This window comes from Corvus kubaryi, unplaced genomic scaffold (genome assembly GCF_017639235.1).
Source record: "Corvus kubaryi isolate FWS band 111438036 unplaced genomic scaffold, C.kubaryi_AGA036_p1.0 138, whole genome shotgun sequence".
Taxonomy (NCBI): Eukaryota; Metazoa; Chordata; class Aves; order Passeriformes; family Corvidae; genus Corvus; species Corvus kubaryi.
The window spans coordinates 9,625,247-9,645,046 of NW_024580672.1; the positions used below are offsets into that span (position 1 = coordinate 9,625,247).

Sequence of the window (19,800 nt, forward strand, 5' to 3'; positions counted from 1 at the left end):
TATTATTACATCAGTTTTGCAATTTCATCATTATCAACTCCCATGGAATCTGGAATTAAAGCGACAGAGTTATAAAGTGAACTAGCAACACCAGGCTTAAGAACTATTTAAAAATTGAATAAGGATGTGCTTTTGTACCTCAAAAAAGCAGCAGAAACCTTCTTAGCTATTTAGTGGCTGAGTCTTTTCACAGACCTTGTTCCATGAGAATACTGAACATGACTACACAGTTCAGTGCAACACCATGGTACAGGTACATTTTTGGCCAGCCCTTTAGCAAAGTGAAGTGTATGGAGACAGAGGTCATAGCAGACTGCAGAGACACATCTCTACCCTTAAACTAGCATTCTCATTTCATCACAGGCCTGTGCATGAGATAAACAGCTCACGTTGTAACAGGTGGAGACTGGTAGCACACTGATAGGACTACATGGTTTCTGCTTCCAGGCATAGATTGTTTAGTGATCTATGGACCTGGAAGTGCTGGATTAATGGTTGGACTCGATCCTAAAGGTCTTTGACCACCTAAATGATTCTGTGATTCAATGTCACAAGGCTGACACAGTTTATAGAGTTTCTCTTTTTTTCCTTTGGAATTGTACTAGAAGCTACTGGGTGCCTAAGCCATGGGGGATTTTTATTTACTGTTTTCTAAAATAAAGAAAGCAGATGCAATTTCTGTGTGACAGTTTCCTGGCTGGCCTCCCAAAGGAGCAGACATGTTTGGTATGGCATAAGATGACAGCGGAAATACTCCACAGCTTTTGTTTATTTACAAATTGCACTCAACAGTAAACTACTTCTCCTACAGAAAACCATAAGAAGCTATTTTAGCCAGATAAAGCATGGCAAAACAGTTAGTGACACATATCTAAGTACATAGAGTTACTCTTTTCAGTAATGTCAACATCTTTCTGAAGCAGTGATGGGGAAAAAACCTGACCTTTGTCACTTGACATTTAAAAGAAATGTAAGTATAAAACAACAGAGCCCTCCTCGCTGTCACATTGCAAAATAATTCTAGACGTCACATTATTGTCACTACACATTTAATACAAATACTTTTAGCAAATTTGATTCTTTTATGTAAATGAGAATTAAATAAAAAAATTTCCTTTAAAAAACAGTCCAATATATTTTTGTCCTTGTTTGGAAGACTGCTTTTCTAAAAACATACAGTGAATGAATTAAGGCTATTATGCTATTTGGCTTCCTCTCTAATTCAATTCAGCCTATAATTCCTTTTTTTTTTGGGTTGCTTTTATTTTTATACATTATTGCTGTACCTGAACTCACATCAAAACAGTGTTTTTGTGTAAATGCAGTGGACAATTGAGAAAAGAATACATGTTGTTTAAAAGCAAGCAAGCAAGCAAACTAACCCAAGGAACAATAAGGCTTTAAAGTATTTATCTAAAATTCTAAAAGGGTAACTTTAAAGCTTCTGATTCAGATGTATTCCTGCTATTTAGATGTTGAAACTGGCAAGAAGACAATGTCTTACTCTCCAAATGGCAACCTCTCAGTATCCAAGTCACACATTTGTGTAGGTGGAGGCCAAGGATTAAAAAAAATTATTTCTAACAGGTACAGTTTGCTTCTGAAAAACTAAAACTAACCCCAAATTAGTAATGTTTAGGACACGATAGACCTTTTTTGATAATCTTCTAAATACTTTAAGCAGAAATTGTCTAGAATCCTCTTGGAAAGGCATATTAAAATCTTCAAATTGCAAGGGATCATGTTGTTTTCTATTAAAAATGTCAGTCACTCATTCAACTTGGACCTTTCAAATAAAGCCGTATACTATAGTGGCTTTAAAAATAGAAACTGAGTGAATAGTAAGAACACTATATTGTAACAATAAATACAACTGAACAAAGAAAACCATTTTTTATACCACTGGTGATATTTAAAAAATATTTTGGTCTTGCAAATAGAAATCAAGAGAAAAAAATTCTTACAAAACACTTTAATTTTTTGAAATACCTTGGATATAACTTGAGTCTTGCTTGTCAATATTTGACTTGCAATCTGTTCCACACATCGTACAATCCTGGTGCAGGCTTTGTCTTCCTTTTGAGCCATCCACAACACATGGTCATCCACCAACATTATATTGCTGGCAATTTCAATAAGAGCATCCCCAACCTGGAAGAGAAAAAAAAAAAAAAAAACAAACAAGAAAAGGTATTGTCTGTAAAACTCACAAAGTAAAGAAAGAACAGATAAGAGTACAATGAAGGCAGGTGCCTCACTTCTCTTGGTAACCATCATTGAAAGACAGCTTTGATTTTATAAAAAATGTAAATGGACTGAAAAAGAAAAACTGAGAAAGGAGAAGTGCAACTCACATCAAGGAAGAGGTTTCTAATTCACAACTTTAAAGCTTATCCTCTAGATAAACCACACAAATTGAGTCTCTCATCTGGCAATAAATAGAATTCCAGAATTATCACCCTCTTTCTTAAACTAATTAAAATTGGCCAAGCCCCTCTAAAGAACTGCTTCATGTTCAATCAAAGGACCTTGAAGGGGAAGGGTGGGGGGAAGGAAAAAACAAAGCAGAGGGAAAATATATTTGAAAGACATCTTTGTTACAGACATAGTGGAGTAAACCTGAAGTATAGCTCAGGTGCTGATACAAACTTAAATCATCTCATTAGCCGTAGCTTTGGTAGTTCTAATTCATGCTTGTGCCTAACCCAAAATCACAGATCTTGTTTCACCAGATGACATTTTGCAGATTTTGGTTAACTAGGTGTTTGAAATTTTATTAGTAGCTACATTTAAAAAGAATAAATACCACTGAGAATATTTTTTGTAATTATTTCAAGCTAAAATAAAAATGTTTATTTTTTAAAATTCAAAAGCTTCATTTGAGTAAAATTTGAAAATCAACATGACCATGTTACCAATATTTTTGAAGGCAAAGATAAAAGATATACCCAGTTGTCACAAATAAACTTGAATAAAAAGGTATATAGAAGAGAAAAACAACTGAGAAATATTGCTAAAGAAAAGTTAAAGCCAAAAAGTCACACTAATGGAAACAGAAAAATAAGGCAAATACACAGATAATTCAGTGGAAATGAAAACAGAAATTCAGCAATGATGAAAAAGATTTAAAAGACGGCTGAGGTTTTGAAGTTAGTTCTGCATTTTCAATAAAAAAATACATAAATTTCACATGCACTGCAAAGGAAACAAATAATGAGACTATATGTGAAATTTTCTGTGACTGTTCCTGAAATATTTAATCTATTTTTGAGAACATAATTACTAGATAATTCTAGATGGCTTTTGACAATGTGACAGAGTTATTGATAAAATGAATAATAACAAATCACATTAAGAGTCTGGAGTGATTTATGAGAAACTATAAAAGCAAATACCAATCAACTAGGCAGTAACTTACTGAGGGCAGAACAATAGTCTATAAATATACAAAAGGAGAGAAGTAAGAAAAGGAAGTAATTTATACTATAATTAAATGCATTAATGAAGAGTAAAGGCATGCCATTAAAAAGACAAAAAATTGGGCTAATATATCTATATCTTCCTGACAAAAAATCGTAGTGTTGCAAATATGGCCCTTGTGCTGCTGTTGAACCTCTCCTGTTTGAGAGGTGAACCACCAGATGGGATAAAGTACCTTTAGCTTGTATAAAAATGAACAGTCCTGCATGGAATGGGACATGCATCCAAGGGAAGAGGTACAGAAACTGTACTAGTTTAGTAAGAATGTTTTTGAAAGTATTTTGAAAATTTGCATTTTAATTGATTTCTAATGAATTCGTATAATTGTAGCTTCAGTTCCTAGTCAATTGCAAACTAACTGCCTTTTATTAAATAAAGTTCAGTCCTATTTATAATTATGGGTACAGCCTCATGCACAAAGCTATTGACACTTAAATTTTACCAATACTTTTGTACCTTCTGAGTGAGAGTTAAGAAATGGGTGGTAGTAAAGAGTTCAGTGAATGAGGACCCTATTTAGGAAACTTGAGAGAGAGAAGAAAGTGTAAAGGGAAACAGAGAAAAATTAGGAGAAATGTTATAAATTAAGAAAATAATAAGGGTTACTAAATTAGATATGTAGAGATAAGTGATGGAGATAGAGATGTTTCGATACCAAAAAGCAGAAACTAAAATCTATTTGAAAGGCAGAAGAAGTCAATTAAAAGATTAGAGATGCTGCTCAGTTTTAATGGAAAATGCATCAGCTGCTAGAAAAATAAAGAGGCTTTATAGCAAATCCAGCTGTTTCCTTTGAATGTTAAATTTTTATTTTGTCAGAAAGCAGTAAGATCTTATCAGGATTTTGAGCTGAAATAAAGTTGCAGCTTTGAAACATGATTCTTGGAGAGCACTTAATAATATACTTTAGATCTAGTGTTTAATGGTGAAATTGGAGACTTTCTCAAATTGGCACTAAAATGTTAACTGTTATAATTCCCAGAGCCAGAACGGAATGAACATTGCCAAACCAAAAGAAAACATCATGTGCTCAAAAATTGCAGTTTATGAAATCTTTATGCAAGCAGTTACTCTGAAAATTAACAGCAAAAAAATATGATGAACATTTCTGTTCTCTGTAAAAACCTATCTTTCCCATAGGGTTTGCACAACTCTGATTAGATTTTCCTGCAAAAATGGCATACATACTGGTAAAAATTTCTGTACAAAGTTGCACATAAAGACATATTATCTTTTCTTTACATGAAGTGATACCTTCTCTCAAAATTCAGTGAAAACCTCCTGATGCAATGAAGAAAACAAGAGAAGCTCCAGTGGCCAGACAGAGTCCATTCTAACACATTAGACATGGTAGAAATTAAAAAGGAAATTAAATAAGCAGCTCATTAAAAAACAGGTTTTATTCCTAAGCAGCAATGCCCTTGTCATCAGAGAAGAAGACTTAGTTGTCCTTTTTGGCACAAAGAGACACATCACAGTTTATGCAGAACATTTGCAATCAGCAATCAGTTCTAGAAGCTACTCTTCAGTGTGTGCCCGCATACATTAAGAACAGGGCCATATGTCAAGACTTCTCTTCTAAGTGATACTTTTTTTCAGCATAGAGAAGATATCTTACATCTTCAACTTCATCCACGAAGACAATTAACTTTTCCATTATATAAGCCAAATATATTACATCCATTTTGTCCGAAAAGAGGGAAGCACCTCTAGTGTAGGCTGTCAGCTGGCGGGAAAATTCAACCACGGTTGTCAAATTGATGTGCATCTGAAAATACATTAGAATTGTTAGGCTTAATAAATCAGCTAGCTTCATTATCTTTAAAAACTGGAGATCACATCCATTGGTATAATGCCTGCCATAATTTCTCATGGATTTATGTGCATCAATATGCCATAGATATACATTTCAGGGGCACATGAAAGTATCTTCAGCCTTAAGTCTTAGATTTCATTGCTGTTATCTGAAGACACCAGCACAACAGGCCAACAAATTCTGAAGATTTTTGTCTACTTTTTCTAGACTGTAACTATCTGGCCTCATAAAGCATACCAAGCTACCAACCTTGCCTTGCCTCTATCTTTAGATCCTCATAAAAACAACAGTGTCAGCAATGGCTCCTACACACAGTGGTACATGGTTGGAGAACAAGGTAAGTTCAGACTGGATGTGAAGAAAATCTTTCCTGTCATAAGAGCAGTCAGGCATTTGAACAGGTCACTCCCAGAAGTTGTGCAGCCTCCATCCTCAGAGGTTGTAAAGATCTCAGTGTCTAAAGCCCTGAGAAACCCAACATCACCTCATTGCTTACAGGAGAACAAACTGGATTCTACACACCATCCTTATTATTACCCTGCAAGTGCAATGGCTCTCTTAATATTAGTTACTATTATTTATAAACCCATATGAAAACTATCTTTCTGTGGTCTTATCTAGCACTACTACTAGGGAAGAAATGAACAAGGAAACTGAAAGTTGTAAAATTAGCATGGCAGTTATACATCTGTGCCATCCTCCACATCCTCCTGTTGTGCTCTTTTTTCCTCATTAATTTCTATCTACCTACTTTTTCATCTCATTCTTTTACTTATCCTTAAGAAACAGTTTAAGTAGTGCTTTTTTTGAAGACATCAAAAAGGCATTCTACAGAAGAAAGGCACTTCAGCTGATGAAACTCTGATATGGGACTTCACGAGAAATTAACATCTTTCTGGATAAACCCACGAGGGGAAGACAAAGAAGGAAAGTGAAGCACTGATCACTGTGTCAACATTACTAATAATCATCTCGACTCTAAGCACTCTAATGGAAAAAAAATATTAAGATAAAGGTAATAAATGCTGGGCACTTGTTCCTACTACAACTTCCAATTGCCAAAGAAACAAATTGTTGTCTTTCAAGTAAGCATTTTGTTAAAAGTCCATCCATCCCAAACTTGTGAATGAACCAACACTTCTTGCAAGCTATTCAACAAGATCAGTACCAGAGAAGGAGAGCCTTGGATTTCACAATGTTACCTGACTAAAAGCATGAAGAACTTGAGTTATTTCTTGTGAATAAGGACATTCAGAATAGTTTTCTTCATCCCAGCGCCCAGTTCGATTACATTTACGCCACGCCTTAGCCTCTTCTGCGCCATTGTGAAATGCAACGGAGTTAAAAGAATACTGGAGACAGGGGTGGTAAGCAGTTATACCAGCCAAAGTTTTGGGCCACCTATAAACAGCATGATAGTAAAAATTAAAATGTGAAAGGCAACTTACAATATAGATATATATAACAATAGATAACCATATAAAGCAATATACAGAGATATATGAGAAAAAAGGGCTATTTAAACTTTTACTTCATAATGTTTTATAACGAATTACTTTGTTTCTTTGGAAAATGTCAAAATTATACAGGTTCAAGTCTGGCTGATCACACATTCATTCTGCATTAATTCCAGGAAGGTGTTTAGTGTTAAGGAAAAAGGTATGGCTGGTGTTTTTACTACATTCATGTTTGCAAACTGCAAAAAGCAGAGCAGTAAGTCTGTGAAACAAAAAAAAAAAAACTTAAAACCCTATTACTAAATGCTCTTAAAAAGTAAGTGCTCAAAATGTACCTGAAAATCTCAGAAAACAATAAACAAGATTTCAGTAGAGATCATGTGCGATGGAGGAGGAAGGAACTAGCCCTCAAAAATTAGCTATTTAGGTATATGTGATTTATGTAGCGTGATTCTAAAACATTCTTTGAAAACAAACTAAATCAAGAGCAGCTGTGTAAAATACAGCTTTTTACCGGCTAGGCTCTTAGTTCAATGCCTTAGAAAGCCTCGTGCAGCCTAGAGAGGTAGCACGGGCAATCCAGCATTTCAGTAGCTCTGAAAATGGCAAATAGTAGCTGCAAAGCTGATACCACTAGTAGAAGCAAAGAGGGAGAAATACAGCCTTCGGTTGCCCAATTCCTGCAATTAGAAGCTTTCAAATAGAGACAGAAACGCACAGATGTTCGCAGAAGGATCACAAAGCCAAAGAGGGCGGGTCCCCTCTTGGGTCCTTCTTTTATTCAGAAAAGGGGAAAGGGGAGGACTGGGGGCAGACCTGAGGTGACCGGCCAATCAGACACTGCTAAAGAGTTTGAGTTGCATTTGGTTTTGCCCACACTTGGAACAAAGGAGTTGAGGAGCACATGGCAGAGGCACGTCTGGCTTGTCTCGAGGAGGGGGAAGGGAAGCTCGTAACAGGCAGCAACAAGCAGCCAGAATTCTTCTATTTAGCTGATGGGTCTGTTATAAAATACACTTTTTCTGCATTCTCTAGAATGGCACAACTGGAACTATTTCTATAGATAAACAATCTATTGTCATTTACAGCCTAGTATGGACATAGCAGGATCAGGTAATTGGGAGAAAACAAAGAAAATCATAAGCATATCCTCAGCGAGTCAGCAGGTGTGGCAAGGATGTGGTTCTTGAATTGCACTGATGTAATGACTGAACCCAATAAATCACAAAAATATTCTGCCTTTCAATGAAAGCACAGCTTGGCAATCAGCCTTTCCTCAAACATATGTATTAACTCCTCTTAATTACACAATGCACGTTCCATTGTACATTGTTCCATAATAGACTGAAAGGTTTTGGGCTATAAAAGTTTTCTTCATTTCAAAGAAAAGCTGAGAAGAAAAATACTTTTATTTGTCACACCTGTCACTGAAATAATTCAATTTGTGATGTAAAAACAGTTGATAAAAAATGAATCATAAAAAGAGCTTCCCCAAAAAATCAAAATATGTCCAGTAGTATATATAGTATATAGTGTATAGTAGCATAGAGGCCTTTTGCCTCTGGGCTAAAATATTACTTTTAGTAAAACATTTGCATTAATGCAATTGGGCCACACATTGGCAACTTGCATCAAAAGTAAAACGAACAAGATTATTCTGAAACTAGCACTGTCACAGTGAGCAGAACCTGGCCTTTATGACTAGGAATGATAGCATGTAACAACATTACCATTCGCTTTTCAGAATAACCTTACAGCATTTTAGAAAACAAAAAAATAGAGTAAAATATGGCCATGATAGCAAAAACCTCTTAGCACAAAAGGCCAGTTCGTTCTGACTCTCAGTGCCTAACTCTTGCTGCAGTTACATAATTATAAATACCACCTAGGCTGTACAACTGAAATAGCCACACTTCCCTAACAGTTGACACTTTTTTCCTTTCTTTCGCCCAATAAAAGAACTGTTCTTTCTAGTTTTGCCTCTGTGGTTCAATTCTTTCTACTTACATACTTGTTATGTTACCAAATCTTCAAAGACCTTTGTAAGAAAACATGCTGGTGTGATAGCTCCATCTCTGAGGATTAACCTTTGGAACAATTTCAAGCACTAGTGCTGAATTTGAGCCTGATAAATTCTCTATGATTTTAAATTCATTCTCAAATGCCAAAAGAACCTATGGACTCAGCATTCTGTTGATGTACATTTAAAAAATAAATTTATATGGATTTCTAGGAAGATGATCAATAGAAAGAAAAATGTCCACTCCTGTTTTTTTGATTTCTATAAAATGACAAAAATGCCCCTGGTGTTAGCTTGTGCAGCCTGTAGGATTTATATATATTTATTTTATGGAGAAAAGAATGTCATTTTAGGGCAAGAACATGAACTTCATAGAGTTGTCATCTAAAAGATTCTATATGTGTTTTCTGATAGGAAGTATACATTTCTTAAAATATCTAACTAAAACATATTTAAGCACATCCACTATGAGAAAACATAATTCCAGTTTTTGTGACGACAAAAAAATCTGTAAGATTGTCAAAGGTCTCTAATGAACTTTAATCCATATATATGGATTGCCTCAGCAATTTTACCTCAGTGAAAGAGGTAAACTCACTGGAACTGAGGTTAACACATAATAAAATAGCTTTGTAGTAAAGAGAAAAGAGATTATTTGAGTAGGTTATTTTTTTCCACTTCTTTCTAATTCAATCCTTTATTTTTATTCAAACACAAGAAATAGTACAAAAAGCCTTTGGGAAAGTTTTAAAGGTAACCTAAAAATAAAGAGAGGCTTTCAGGTCAGAAATATTTGCAGAAAGTTCTGTTGTTTAAGAGAAGCTTCCTTCCTCATCTACTTTCCTTTCATTAACTATTCGAGCTGAATTCTCATTATAATTCATTTGATAACAAATTACTGTCTTTCTCAATGGGATTGCCATCATACATCAGTCTTATTGTCAAGCAGGTTTTGTTTAAGAGCTTTGTGCATATCATTGGAGTATTTTAGAGCTAACTGAAAACAATACCAAATTCCACAGAAACCTTTTCTTCTGATTAAAATGATTAAAATTTTAAAAAGCCCCACCAGCATATGTAGATAAAGTAAAGATGAAGCAAAAACTGCATTTAGTTTACAAAATTTTGCAGACTCTTAAGATTCAGATAGCAGGACAGATGTATTTTGTAAGCATGTGATATATTGGTAGAACTCTGTGTGTCCTTAAGCTCACCTCAATCAATCTATTTGTTTTTCTAAGTACTTCTACTTTCTGTTTTGATTCTTTTCAGTGAAATATTTTACTAACAGTTTCATGTCATTTGTTACCTCTCATCTCAGCTGAACAAAGCCACCAGAACTAAAACAGATTAAAAAAGTCAAGTACTGAAGATTTAATCTTCTAATGCTTTAATGCAGTGTTATCATCTTCTACAAAGACCAAGAACAATTTTGAACATTCTCTCATTTGGCTCATTTTAAAAAAATCTTCCATAGCTGCATACTGAGGAATTAGAAGATTTTCTGACTTTCACAAACCACTGCTTCTCTTGAAGCACCAGGCCCCATTTCCCATCAAAATTATACAGTGCTCCTCCTTCCTATCATACTACATATAAATGACAACTAAAACAAGTGTTTTATAATTGACACTGAAGTATCATGTAAGCATGAATGTGGTCTGTACCTACATTAATACATGAAACACACTCCAAACCCAGAAAGTCATACCTGAAGTCTCCCTTGTTGTTAATAACTCTTTCTGCAGGGCAGTAGGGTGCAGCTGTTTCAAGTACCACAATTTCTACTTGTTTAGTGCTATTTCCATAGGAATTCTTGACTAGACACTCCCAATCTCCAGTTGCATCAATGTCAATACTGGATAGGATAAGTTCACTAAAAAATAAAAGATTCATCATTGTATACACTTAATTATACAGATATCAAGTCATGGGTTTTCTGACATTAACTTATTTTCAGAGATTTTTAATGAAAATATAAAAATGGGGTTTGGTCTATGGTATTAGAGGGACAGACAGTATGTAGTGGTAGTGAGCTCTTAGCAGCAACAATTTGTATTGACTACTCAGGTTGTAACAGGCTACAACACAACTCACAAATTATCACAAAAGAATATCAATTATTTATCAATGCCTGTTCTCCTTTCCCCAGATATTACAGAATATTGGGTTTGTTGCCTAACCAAACACCCAAATGTCAGAAATTCATTTCAAGCTGACCACACAACCAACCCACAGAGAATGGGTTTGCCTTCAGCCATGATTACAGCTCCTATGGCATCTCAACAGCAGAATCTGGCACTCCTTTATCAGGGATAGAACCTCATTCAATTACTGCAACTCTACAGATGTCATAGACCAAAAATAATACTAACTACTTCATTTTAAGAAGGTAACATGTTTTATCTTAAATCTGCCACTTGGCTAGAAATAAATTTTACTAGAGTTTTAAATAAATTACAGCTTCTGAAAGTTGCTGACAGAGGAAAAAAAAGGCAGCATTGATCTGAAATATTTACTTTGCTTTACAGAAATGGCTCATCTTTGAATATGCCTTGTGGTTTAGACAATTAGAAATTATGTGGGAAGAAAGGCAGTAGTGTGAGAAAGGGAGAGAATGTACATTATAAAAACTGAAGGACAGAATTAAAAGTTAATAAATTTATTTTGAATTTTTATTTAAAATAAAATCTTAAAAATTCTTCTTGTTACCTTTAGCACTTTTATGTAGAGCCTGACATTTTGAAAGATGATTTTCTCAAGTACTTACTACAGAATTGTTATCTGGGTCCTCAGAAAACAAATAAACCACAGTAAATAGTCTTTGATTTAAGTTAGTTGCTTCAGAATTTTTACATAGTTCTCCAGATATTCAGTAAAATTTATTATTAAATAGTAACTTTAAAAATTTCACATTATTCCTATTTATGATGGCTTTGAACTCCAAGAGCCTTGTAACCCCCTATTTCATTTTTACAATGAATTTTAACATATTTTATAGCAAAAAATATAGAAAAAGCATCACTAGCCATTCTCAGAGACTAGCTCAGTATTTTAACGTCAAAGGAAGCAATTTTTCTCTGAAGAAGTCTCAGGTGAATAGCGCAGTAACAGCAGCCTCTTAGCTAATTCTTAATACATCTTTTCATATTCAGGGTGAAATATATCAGTGAAATTAGCCAGTTTATAGCAATGTTTTAATTAAATCTTATATTTCATATGTCACAACAATCTCATTTCATTTTTATAGACAGTTAAGATCATACTCCTAGAGCTTATAAAAACAATTAGGCATAAAACTTTTTCACTGAAAGAGAAGGCAGCAGAAATATTCACTCGTGGCATCAAGATGTGGAGACTTCACAAATGAATAGAATGTATGATAGTTTTGCTGATCTTTTGATATATTTTCCATAAAATACATATAATCACTGTTAACAATAGAAATTTGATAAAACTGGGAACCATGGTGATGTTAGGTAAATACCATATTTGAGTTTACTATAAATTTTACAAGTACTCAGTATGAAGATAAATATAAAGGGTGTATTTTCCATTTATTTAAACTGCTGAAATGTGTTCTGATGTAAATTTCTCTGCTGCTTAACAGATCTCCCGTCATGAGATGACGTTTCCCAGATTCACAGACATATTTACTGATACGTCAGTGTTGCTTCTGATAGAAATGCAATACTTGAACACTGGTTCAAATTATCTCAAAAGATGAGTAACTCCTCACATTCACACTTTTAATCTTCTATTGCCCTTTCTTCAGATGGTGACAAAAAACAAGCCAGAAAAGGTTTATGCAATATAATGACTAGATCATGACATTGTCTTCTGAATTGCCATCTGGTCACTGTAAATGATGCATTGATTTATATTCCTCTTGGAATATTTTGGATAGCAAGCCCAATGGTGAAACTGTTCATTTACTTATCATCTGGATATGACAAATGATAAATCGATCTTATACCTCTTATACCTCTGGAGAATTTGGGGGACTGAATTTAAAAAAAAAAAGTATTTTAATACTCAAAAAAAGCAGACAACTTGATCCTTCAGCCTTTTCTCCACTTAAAATCCTTAGAGACTTCAACTTCACAGTGCTGGCAGACCAGAAGGGAAGGGTGGGCCTTTCCTGGGTATAGAATTTTAAAACTATTTCATAAAGTTGTCTACTAGGTCAGTTACATATTTTAAGTCTTGGCATGGTTATGTAAGCACGCCCAGAGATTCTCACTCGTAGCAGAAAGGCATTCTTGATCTCTCTTGGCAATGGCAACAAATCTTGGCTAAAGGCAAGAACTCTCCCATAATCTGAGAACAAGGCAGGACTCTGATTAAGGAGCTTGACAAGAACACAAAAGAATTAAGAGAGGATGGCTCCTTTGGCTGTAATCTTTTCTTGATTACCCCATCTCACATGAGCTAATAAACATCCAGCCACAAATGAAACAATATTGCCCCTACTATGCAGCTTTCCTAAGGATGGAGTATGAGTCAAGCATTCCTACGCCCTCTACATCAGCAATCACATCCCACTCCTCAGCAGTGTGACAGTTGCCACTTTTCATGGAAAATTTTGACTTCCAGGATGAGAAGAAATGGCCTCAAGTTGCAGCAGAGTGAAGGTTTCGATTAGATACTAGGAAAAGGGTGGTCCAGCACTGCAACAGGCTGCCCAGGAGAGTGGTGGAACCACCTCCCAGGAAGTGTTCAAAATACCATGTGGATGTGGCACTTGGGGATATGGTTTAGCGGTGAACACAGTGATGCTGGATTAACACTTGGACTTGATGATCTTAAGAGGTTTTTTCAAACCTTAACAATTCTCTGATATTCCATGATGATAAAATGAAGTCAGACATTCATGAGATGGTATCAAGGCAAACTGAATATGAAGATTGCTGCCTGATGAGAAAAGGATGACTAGGCAGGCTTTTCTCAAGTTTCCCTTTGAAATTATAGTGACCTTCTCAGTAAGAACATTGAAAGGAAGAAAGAATATACATAATTCTTTTTTGTACTGGGAAATTTCATGCATGGTAGAATTCCTTTTTTCCAATGTGATGACTGACATATTGAAAAATTAATTAAAATGTACAGCTGATGCAATTGCCGGAAAAAGTCAAAATACTCAACTGAAGCCCATGGCATTTGTCATTATAAAGAGAGGAACCATAATACAAGCGGAAGCCGTAGTCATGTAATCAAGTAGCCTATGACAATAGAGTTCTATTTGAGGCATAGTTTTGCATTGCTACAGCTATGCATAACTAATTAGGCAATCAGAAGTAGGTCTCATTATGAAAAGTTTCTCAACCATGTCCTGAAGAAGTACTATAGCGACATTTACTGTACGCCCCAGCAGTCATTTGCATGCCAGGACACAAACTAACAAATAAAGAAGAGACTTTAACACCATATTGGCTTTCCACAAGAAATACTTTTAAGTCTGACTTGAGTTTCTGTAAGATTTAGGATGAACCAACTGCTCTTCCTGCAGGAAAATAAAAATTAATTACTTAAACACAGGAAGTATTTAGGTTTTCTCATATTCTTCTTCAGACAGATAAATAGCTAATGTGTTTCCACAGTTCAGGCAGAAGGTCTACATAACATGCCTCCAACCCATACGACCTTAAATTATTAATGCTAACATGCAATTTAAAAAATAAGGGTTGGTCTCCAGAGTACACTGCTGCTTGGAATACAGCTTTTTATAGGGGACATAAGGTTAAAACATGGAAAATGAAGAGAGAATCTGTAAATCAAGGCACTTGTCTGAACTCAAATTGCTAGTCTGATCTCTCTGACAAAATTAGTTATTTATGCTTGAAAGAAACAGCATTAGAAGGCTGATGGCCTTTGAAGTAAACTTGTGTCCAGGCAACAGCAGGAGAAAAGGAAGATGAAAGTTAGTACTCATTTTATGTGAGATGTCTAGCAAGTCTTTTCAGGTGTAATCAACTTCTCATACACACAGGTAATGCAATACACATGATCTTGTTTCTTTTGATTGCATATAAAAACAAAGCTTAACTTACCATTTAATACCATCTGTAGGTACCCAAGAAATGTAATGGGCTATAACATATAATTTTTCTGTAATTTATCTATCAGCTCATTTGCTCACGTGCTAGAGCCATGATTAGAGTTGGAAAGGACCTAGTTTTAATAACAATATACTGCCAAGAAAAAAAAAAACCCAACCCCAAACAAAACAGAGGGGAAAAACCCCAACAAACCAAACAAAAACCTACTTCCAAAATAGGAGAAAAGAGCTGTATGTCATTTAGTAAAGCCATCTCACTTTATTTCCTTTGCATTGTTCAAATTACTTCAATTGAAATGCAAGCGTTCAAAAATACTGTCACAGGCTAATATCCATTTGCTCCCCAACAGTCAACAGTGAGATGTGTTTTCTATAGGTGTATATCAAAGTACCTGTGACCTACATATATGCCATTAACTTCTTTCATAAAATTGAAAAAAAACCCACTATTGATATTAGAGTGACTCTACCAAACCATCTTCAGAAACTACATCAGCAACCTAAACAGCTCTACATCATATCACAACGTGTTTCGTTTGCTGTATGATCTCATTATCATTCATTGAGCTTGTCAGGCAGAGACCATCAGGTACTGTTCTGCACTGAAGGGTGTACATAAAGATTTTTGCATTTATCTTCAAACTCCCACAGTCCTGGAGTCAACACATGCCAGTCTAGCTAGCTGAGAACGTAAGTGGGGAGAGGAAAAAAAAAAGGATCAACAGTTCTAGAGACCCAAAACTTTCTCTTGCTGGATAAACCTTCAGAGAGCTGGCAGGTCTGTGGAAGCACAGTGCCATAAAGCTATCTGAAGAGACTACACCTGGGCCAGGGCTTATTTAAAGTACTTCATGAATCAGTTGTCTATCACTGAGCTGCTCTGTCAGTTGGTGAAAGGTTTAGGGATGCTCAGATGTGTTTATTGTTATTAAATTTTTTCTACCAGCAAACTGATGGACTGCAGGATGAATATAACTGCAGCCTTCTGGGGAAATAGTGCTACACCTGCTCTATGCCTTTCATCTGCCCTTAAGTAGTCTGTATGCTGCAATGTTATATTCAGAGGAAGCTTTATTTCATTAGCATAACTCCTGTGATCTGTACACTATCAGAGATTCTTAGACAAAAATAACACCAATCAGACCAATAGCCAAAATTGCATAAAAAGCTTTTAAAGTAAAATATTTCCCAGATGACTCAGAAGTGTTAATCTGCTTATGACAATTCCTGATTATTTGATTACATGCCACTGGGACCAGCAAAAAAACCCAAAACAATAATCACAAAACCCCCAAACAACACACAAAAGGAAACAAACCAAAAACCCTACTAAATTAATTTTACAATTTCACACTATTTGTGAAATGCATATCACTTTGACACAGTACAAATGCAGAAATTAATTATCTAATGAATACTTGAAGGGCTGGTTGATACATTAGGGTTGGAATACTGACCTGTTTTACTTGCCCACTGCAAGAATTTTGGAAATATCTAAAAAGAAGGTAAGACGTAGCAGTTTCCTACATAAGAACTTCAGGATTGATCTCTATTCTTTCTCAGTATTTGGTGTATCTCCTACAGTGTAAACTTTATTTTGTGATGGCCAGGAGCCACCCAATGACAATACCATAAACAATTAAATATAGGGGGTTTTTATCCTGCAGGGAGAAAAAAGAGTGGAGAGGACCCGTTTTCATGGAATTCCAGCATGTTAATGGAAATATGTCTTAAAATTCATTCTCAACATTGAACAAATTGAAATACATGAAAATTTAAAAGTAATTCAGTTGCTGTTTGAATATGTCTAACAAGTTTTGCTTTGAAGAAATGGTTTGCTTCACCAGTATTTGGGGTGGTTTACCTAGCATCAGATTCTGGATGTATGTCATAAATGCTCTCATATGCTCACATTTGATTCACAGATTTAAAACTACTGCCTGGACTCAGAGAAAATGTATAATTATACCTAACATTGATGTTGGCAGGAAAAGTACTTGCGAAAAAGCCAGCCCTGAGATGTTGACTCCAAACTGCTGCTACAGTGCAGCATGTCCTCAGCTGCAGCTGTTTGTAGGGCCACATTAAAATCATTCTGGCCTTAAAAAGTCAAAGCAAAACCCTCTGATTCTCCCTTGTGGGGGATTAAGTGTCAATTTTTGTTCTTACTACTGAGCATTTCAGTGTTGTGGCGGGATGGACCCATATATAGCTGCTGCATATAAGCAGAGATGGAAGTGAGAGGTCAAAATTTAGTGCAAAGCATCTTCTTAATCTGGTCTCAACACCAAAGGAAGTACCTTCTTGTAAAGTTCTTCAAGGTCTCCATCAAAATATTATTATAGTTCTGACATACTGTTTTTCTAGGGTATTTTAATTCTAGCAGCCAAAATACTTAGACACGTTTTTTGTGAAAATACATATTTTTCAATCATGTTTCAATAAGCACTTACCCAAATTAACCCTACAGGTTTTATGACACAGCACAACTCTTAGGCAATGGTCTATTACTTTAATGACAGAGGGTATCATGGTTGCTGCTCTTGCTTTTCATCATATTAGTGTCTCCACAGGTTATATTTTAAAATGTTTTCCAGACTGATTCGTAGTAAAACTTGAGTTTTATATATTTCAGGTAATTGAAATATTTTTAGAGAAAAGGTCTAAGTTTAATTAATCTTCCAAATTAATTCACATGAAGATACTCTTAATCTCACATAATGAAACCCTTACCCTGAGCATTTCATAATATTCTGCAATAATTTAAAATATTGTCTTCCTATCTCATACATGAGAATGCTGCTGGTAAAGTAGCATCTGTCACTAGTCCTTTTCTGCCTCCAGTGCCTGAAGTGAGTTGTAGACCATTGTCTACAGGGTTTAAAGTGACCTCAAAATAATAGAGAAATATTGATTTACAATTTAAATTGTTATTTTGCTTCAATTGTCTCCTAACTACTTGACAACTAAGGGTCAAACAGAGTCAATTAGGTAAACCAAAAATACCAGCTCTGAACAGTTTCTGCTTATCTCCCTAGATTTCTCAGTATGACCCTTAGCTGCTCATCTCCAAATACCCATGACAGCAGAACACAAAATGATTATAAAATATCTGCATTTCTGAATCAAGTTATTTGGATCTGTTCTAATCTTGTTAATCTTGTGCAATCTCCAATATTCTGCCATGATTTGGTACATATCTGAACTTTCAATTAAGTATCCAACCTACCAACACACTTATCAGGGATTTTCAAACTGTTTTTTTACCTACTACCAGTCCAAATCACTACTGCTTGCTTCATGTCTTTTCCAGATGTATTCCTGTCCCAACTGTTAAGAAAGTTTAGGGATCATTTGGATCATTTCACACCTTGAATTTCTGCCTTTCACACAGAACTTCTGGAAGCATTTTGTTCATTCTTCTAAGAAGTGTCTGCCTGGATCTCAAACTTGCCATGATACCATCTGTCTACTCCTGGAACCAATTTCCTTTCTCTAAGCATATCTTAAAAAGTCCTTATTCTTCTAGTGAAACTGTCTCAATCAAAGTCCTAATTCTTTACTAATACCTGCAGTGGTAATTTCAAACAGTAAAAAAGTATTAATTGGACTCAACCTTCTGTTTGGATAGTGTAAATTATGATCAAAAGTTTTAACCCACAACATTTAATTTGTTTGAAATTTTTTTTGTACCTTTGCATTACAAGTGGACCATGATTTGAAATTCTTCCTTTCCCCTGCACATTTTTGAGATTTTCACGTAATCATATACCTCCCATCTCAAACATTACTATTTATTTCATTGTTTACTTGGCAGTGGCTACTGTCACAATGTAAGGAAGCACTTAGAGGATTAAAAAAACAGATTCTTAAGCTTAATTTTTTTTTAAATTAAAAACCCCCACAAAATAAAGTGGCTTTGTCAACCATTTTTAGAAGACTGAAATACTTAGGACAGACTATAATAGAAAAACGTGATTTTCAGGGGATCAAAACCCAGTCCTAATAGTCTGTATTTCCAGTGGCAAATCTACCAACACGACAAAAATTATATCTGAAAACAACTTATGATCCTAGCACCTGTTAGTCTAGTTTTAGTTGAGAGCATTTCTTCATTTGTAGCTCTCCTTTTTGTGGGTTCTTAACTTTCTGCACAGTTTCGTGTTTTCAGAAGGAGCACTTGTGAACTGTAATGGTCCCAGAGCAGCTATTACAGCTGTCGGGGCATAAGCACTGTTAAACACTCTGCACAAGTATTTACAGAACAGAAATAAAAAGACTTCAAAATTGTCATTATATTCTTTGTGGTAAATAAGAAACTTCCTGAAAATTAAAGTCTCTCAACCACTGTAGAGTTTCTTGGTTCATAGAATTAAAATAAGTTCCTTTTCTAGTTTAATATTCTAATAACTGCCCTGCTAGTTTCTCAAACACTGAAAGGGAACAGTGGGGAAGTTGGGAAAGATGCTGTGCTGCAGAGAATCCTACATGACCTTCCTTCTGACCTTAGAATTGCCACTTATTATTAAACTGATACAATATTCCAAGCTAAAGAAAGAATTAGGCTGTCTTCATGGAAACACCATTAATGATTTCAGCTAGATCCATTCACAAATGATAAGAAATTAGTCCCACATCATATGTATATTTTCATATATGACTATGACATTTACACACAGGCATAATGACAGAAAATTAAACACCAGAAGAATCAAATATTATTATCATTGGCAAGAAATGATAAATGCAAGCTAGCAGCAGAATTGAAAACACCTTTTCAAGATCTCCTGTAAGGGAATACTCCTTGCCAAGAAAAATGTCACAGACCGGAATACAGTTCAAAACTTTAGTTTAATTATTGTAACAAAAATATTTATTTTAGTTTATTCTGCTTTATCATAGGAGACAAAAAATACACATTTGGATATTTTATCCTTCTACTGTGCCAGTTAATAAAACAGAAGGGTTT

The 19,800-nt window shown here is 35.1% G+C and overlaps 1 protein-coding gene across 1 annotated transcript in view; it reads right to left on the bottom strand.

Moving 5' to 3' along the window:
- The window catches only part of LOC121660085 (adhesion G protein-coupled receptor A3-like), a 263,515-nt gene that overhangs the window by 111,050 nt on the left and 132,665 nt on the right, over positions 1 to 19,800 (bottom strand). The window contains exons 8-11 of the mRNA XM_042019066.1: positions 10,485 to 10,649; positions 6,499 to 6,697; positions 5,099 to 5,248; positions 1,990 to 2,151 (exon numbers count right to left, since the gene is read on the bottom strand). Of these exons, the coding sequence (XP_041875000.1) occupies positions 1,990 to 2,151; positions 5,099 to 5,248; positions 6,499 to 6,697; positions 10,485 to 10,649 (676 nt within the window). The remainder of the gene's footprint in view (positions 1 to 1,989; positions 2,152 to 5,098; positions 5,249 to 6,498; positions 6,698 to 10,484; positions 10,650 to 19,800) is intronic.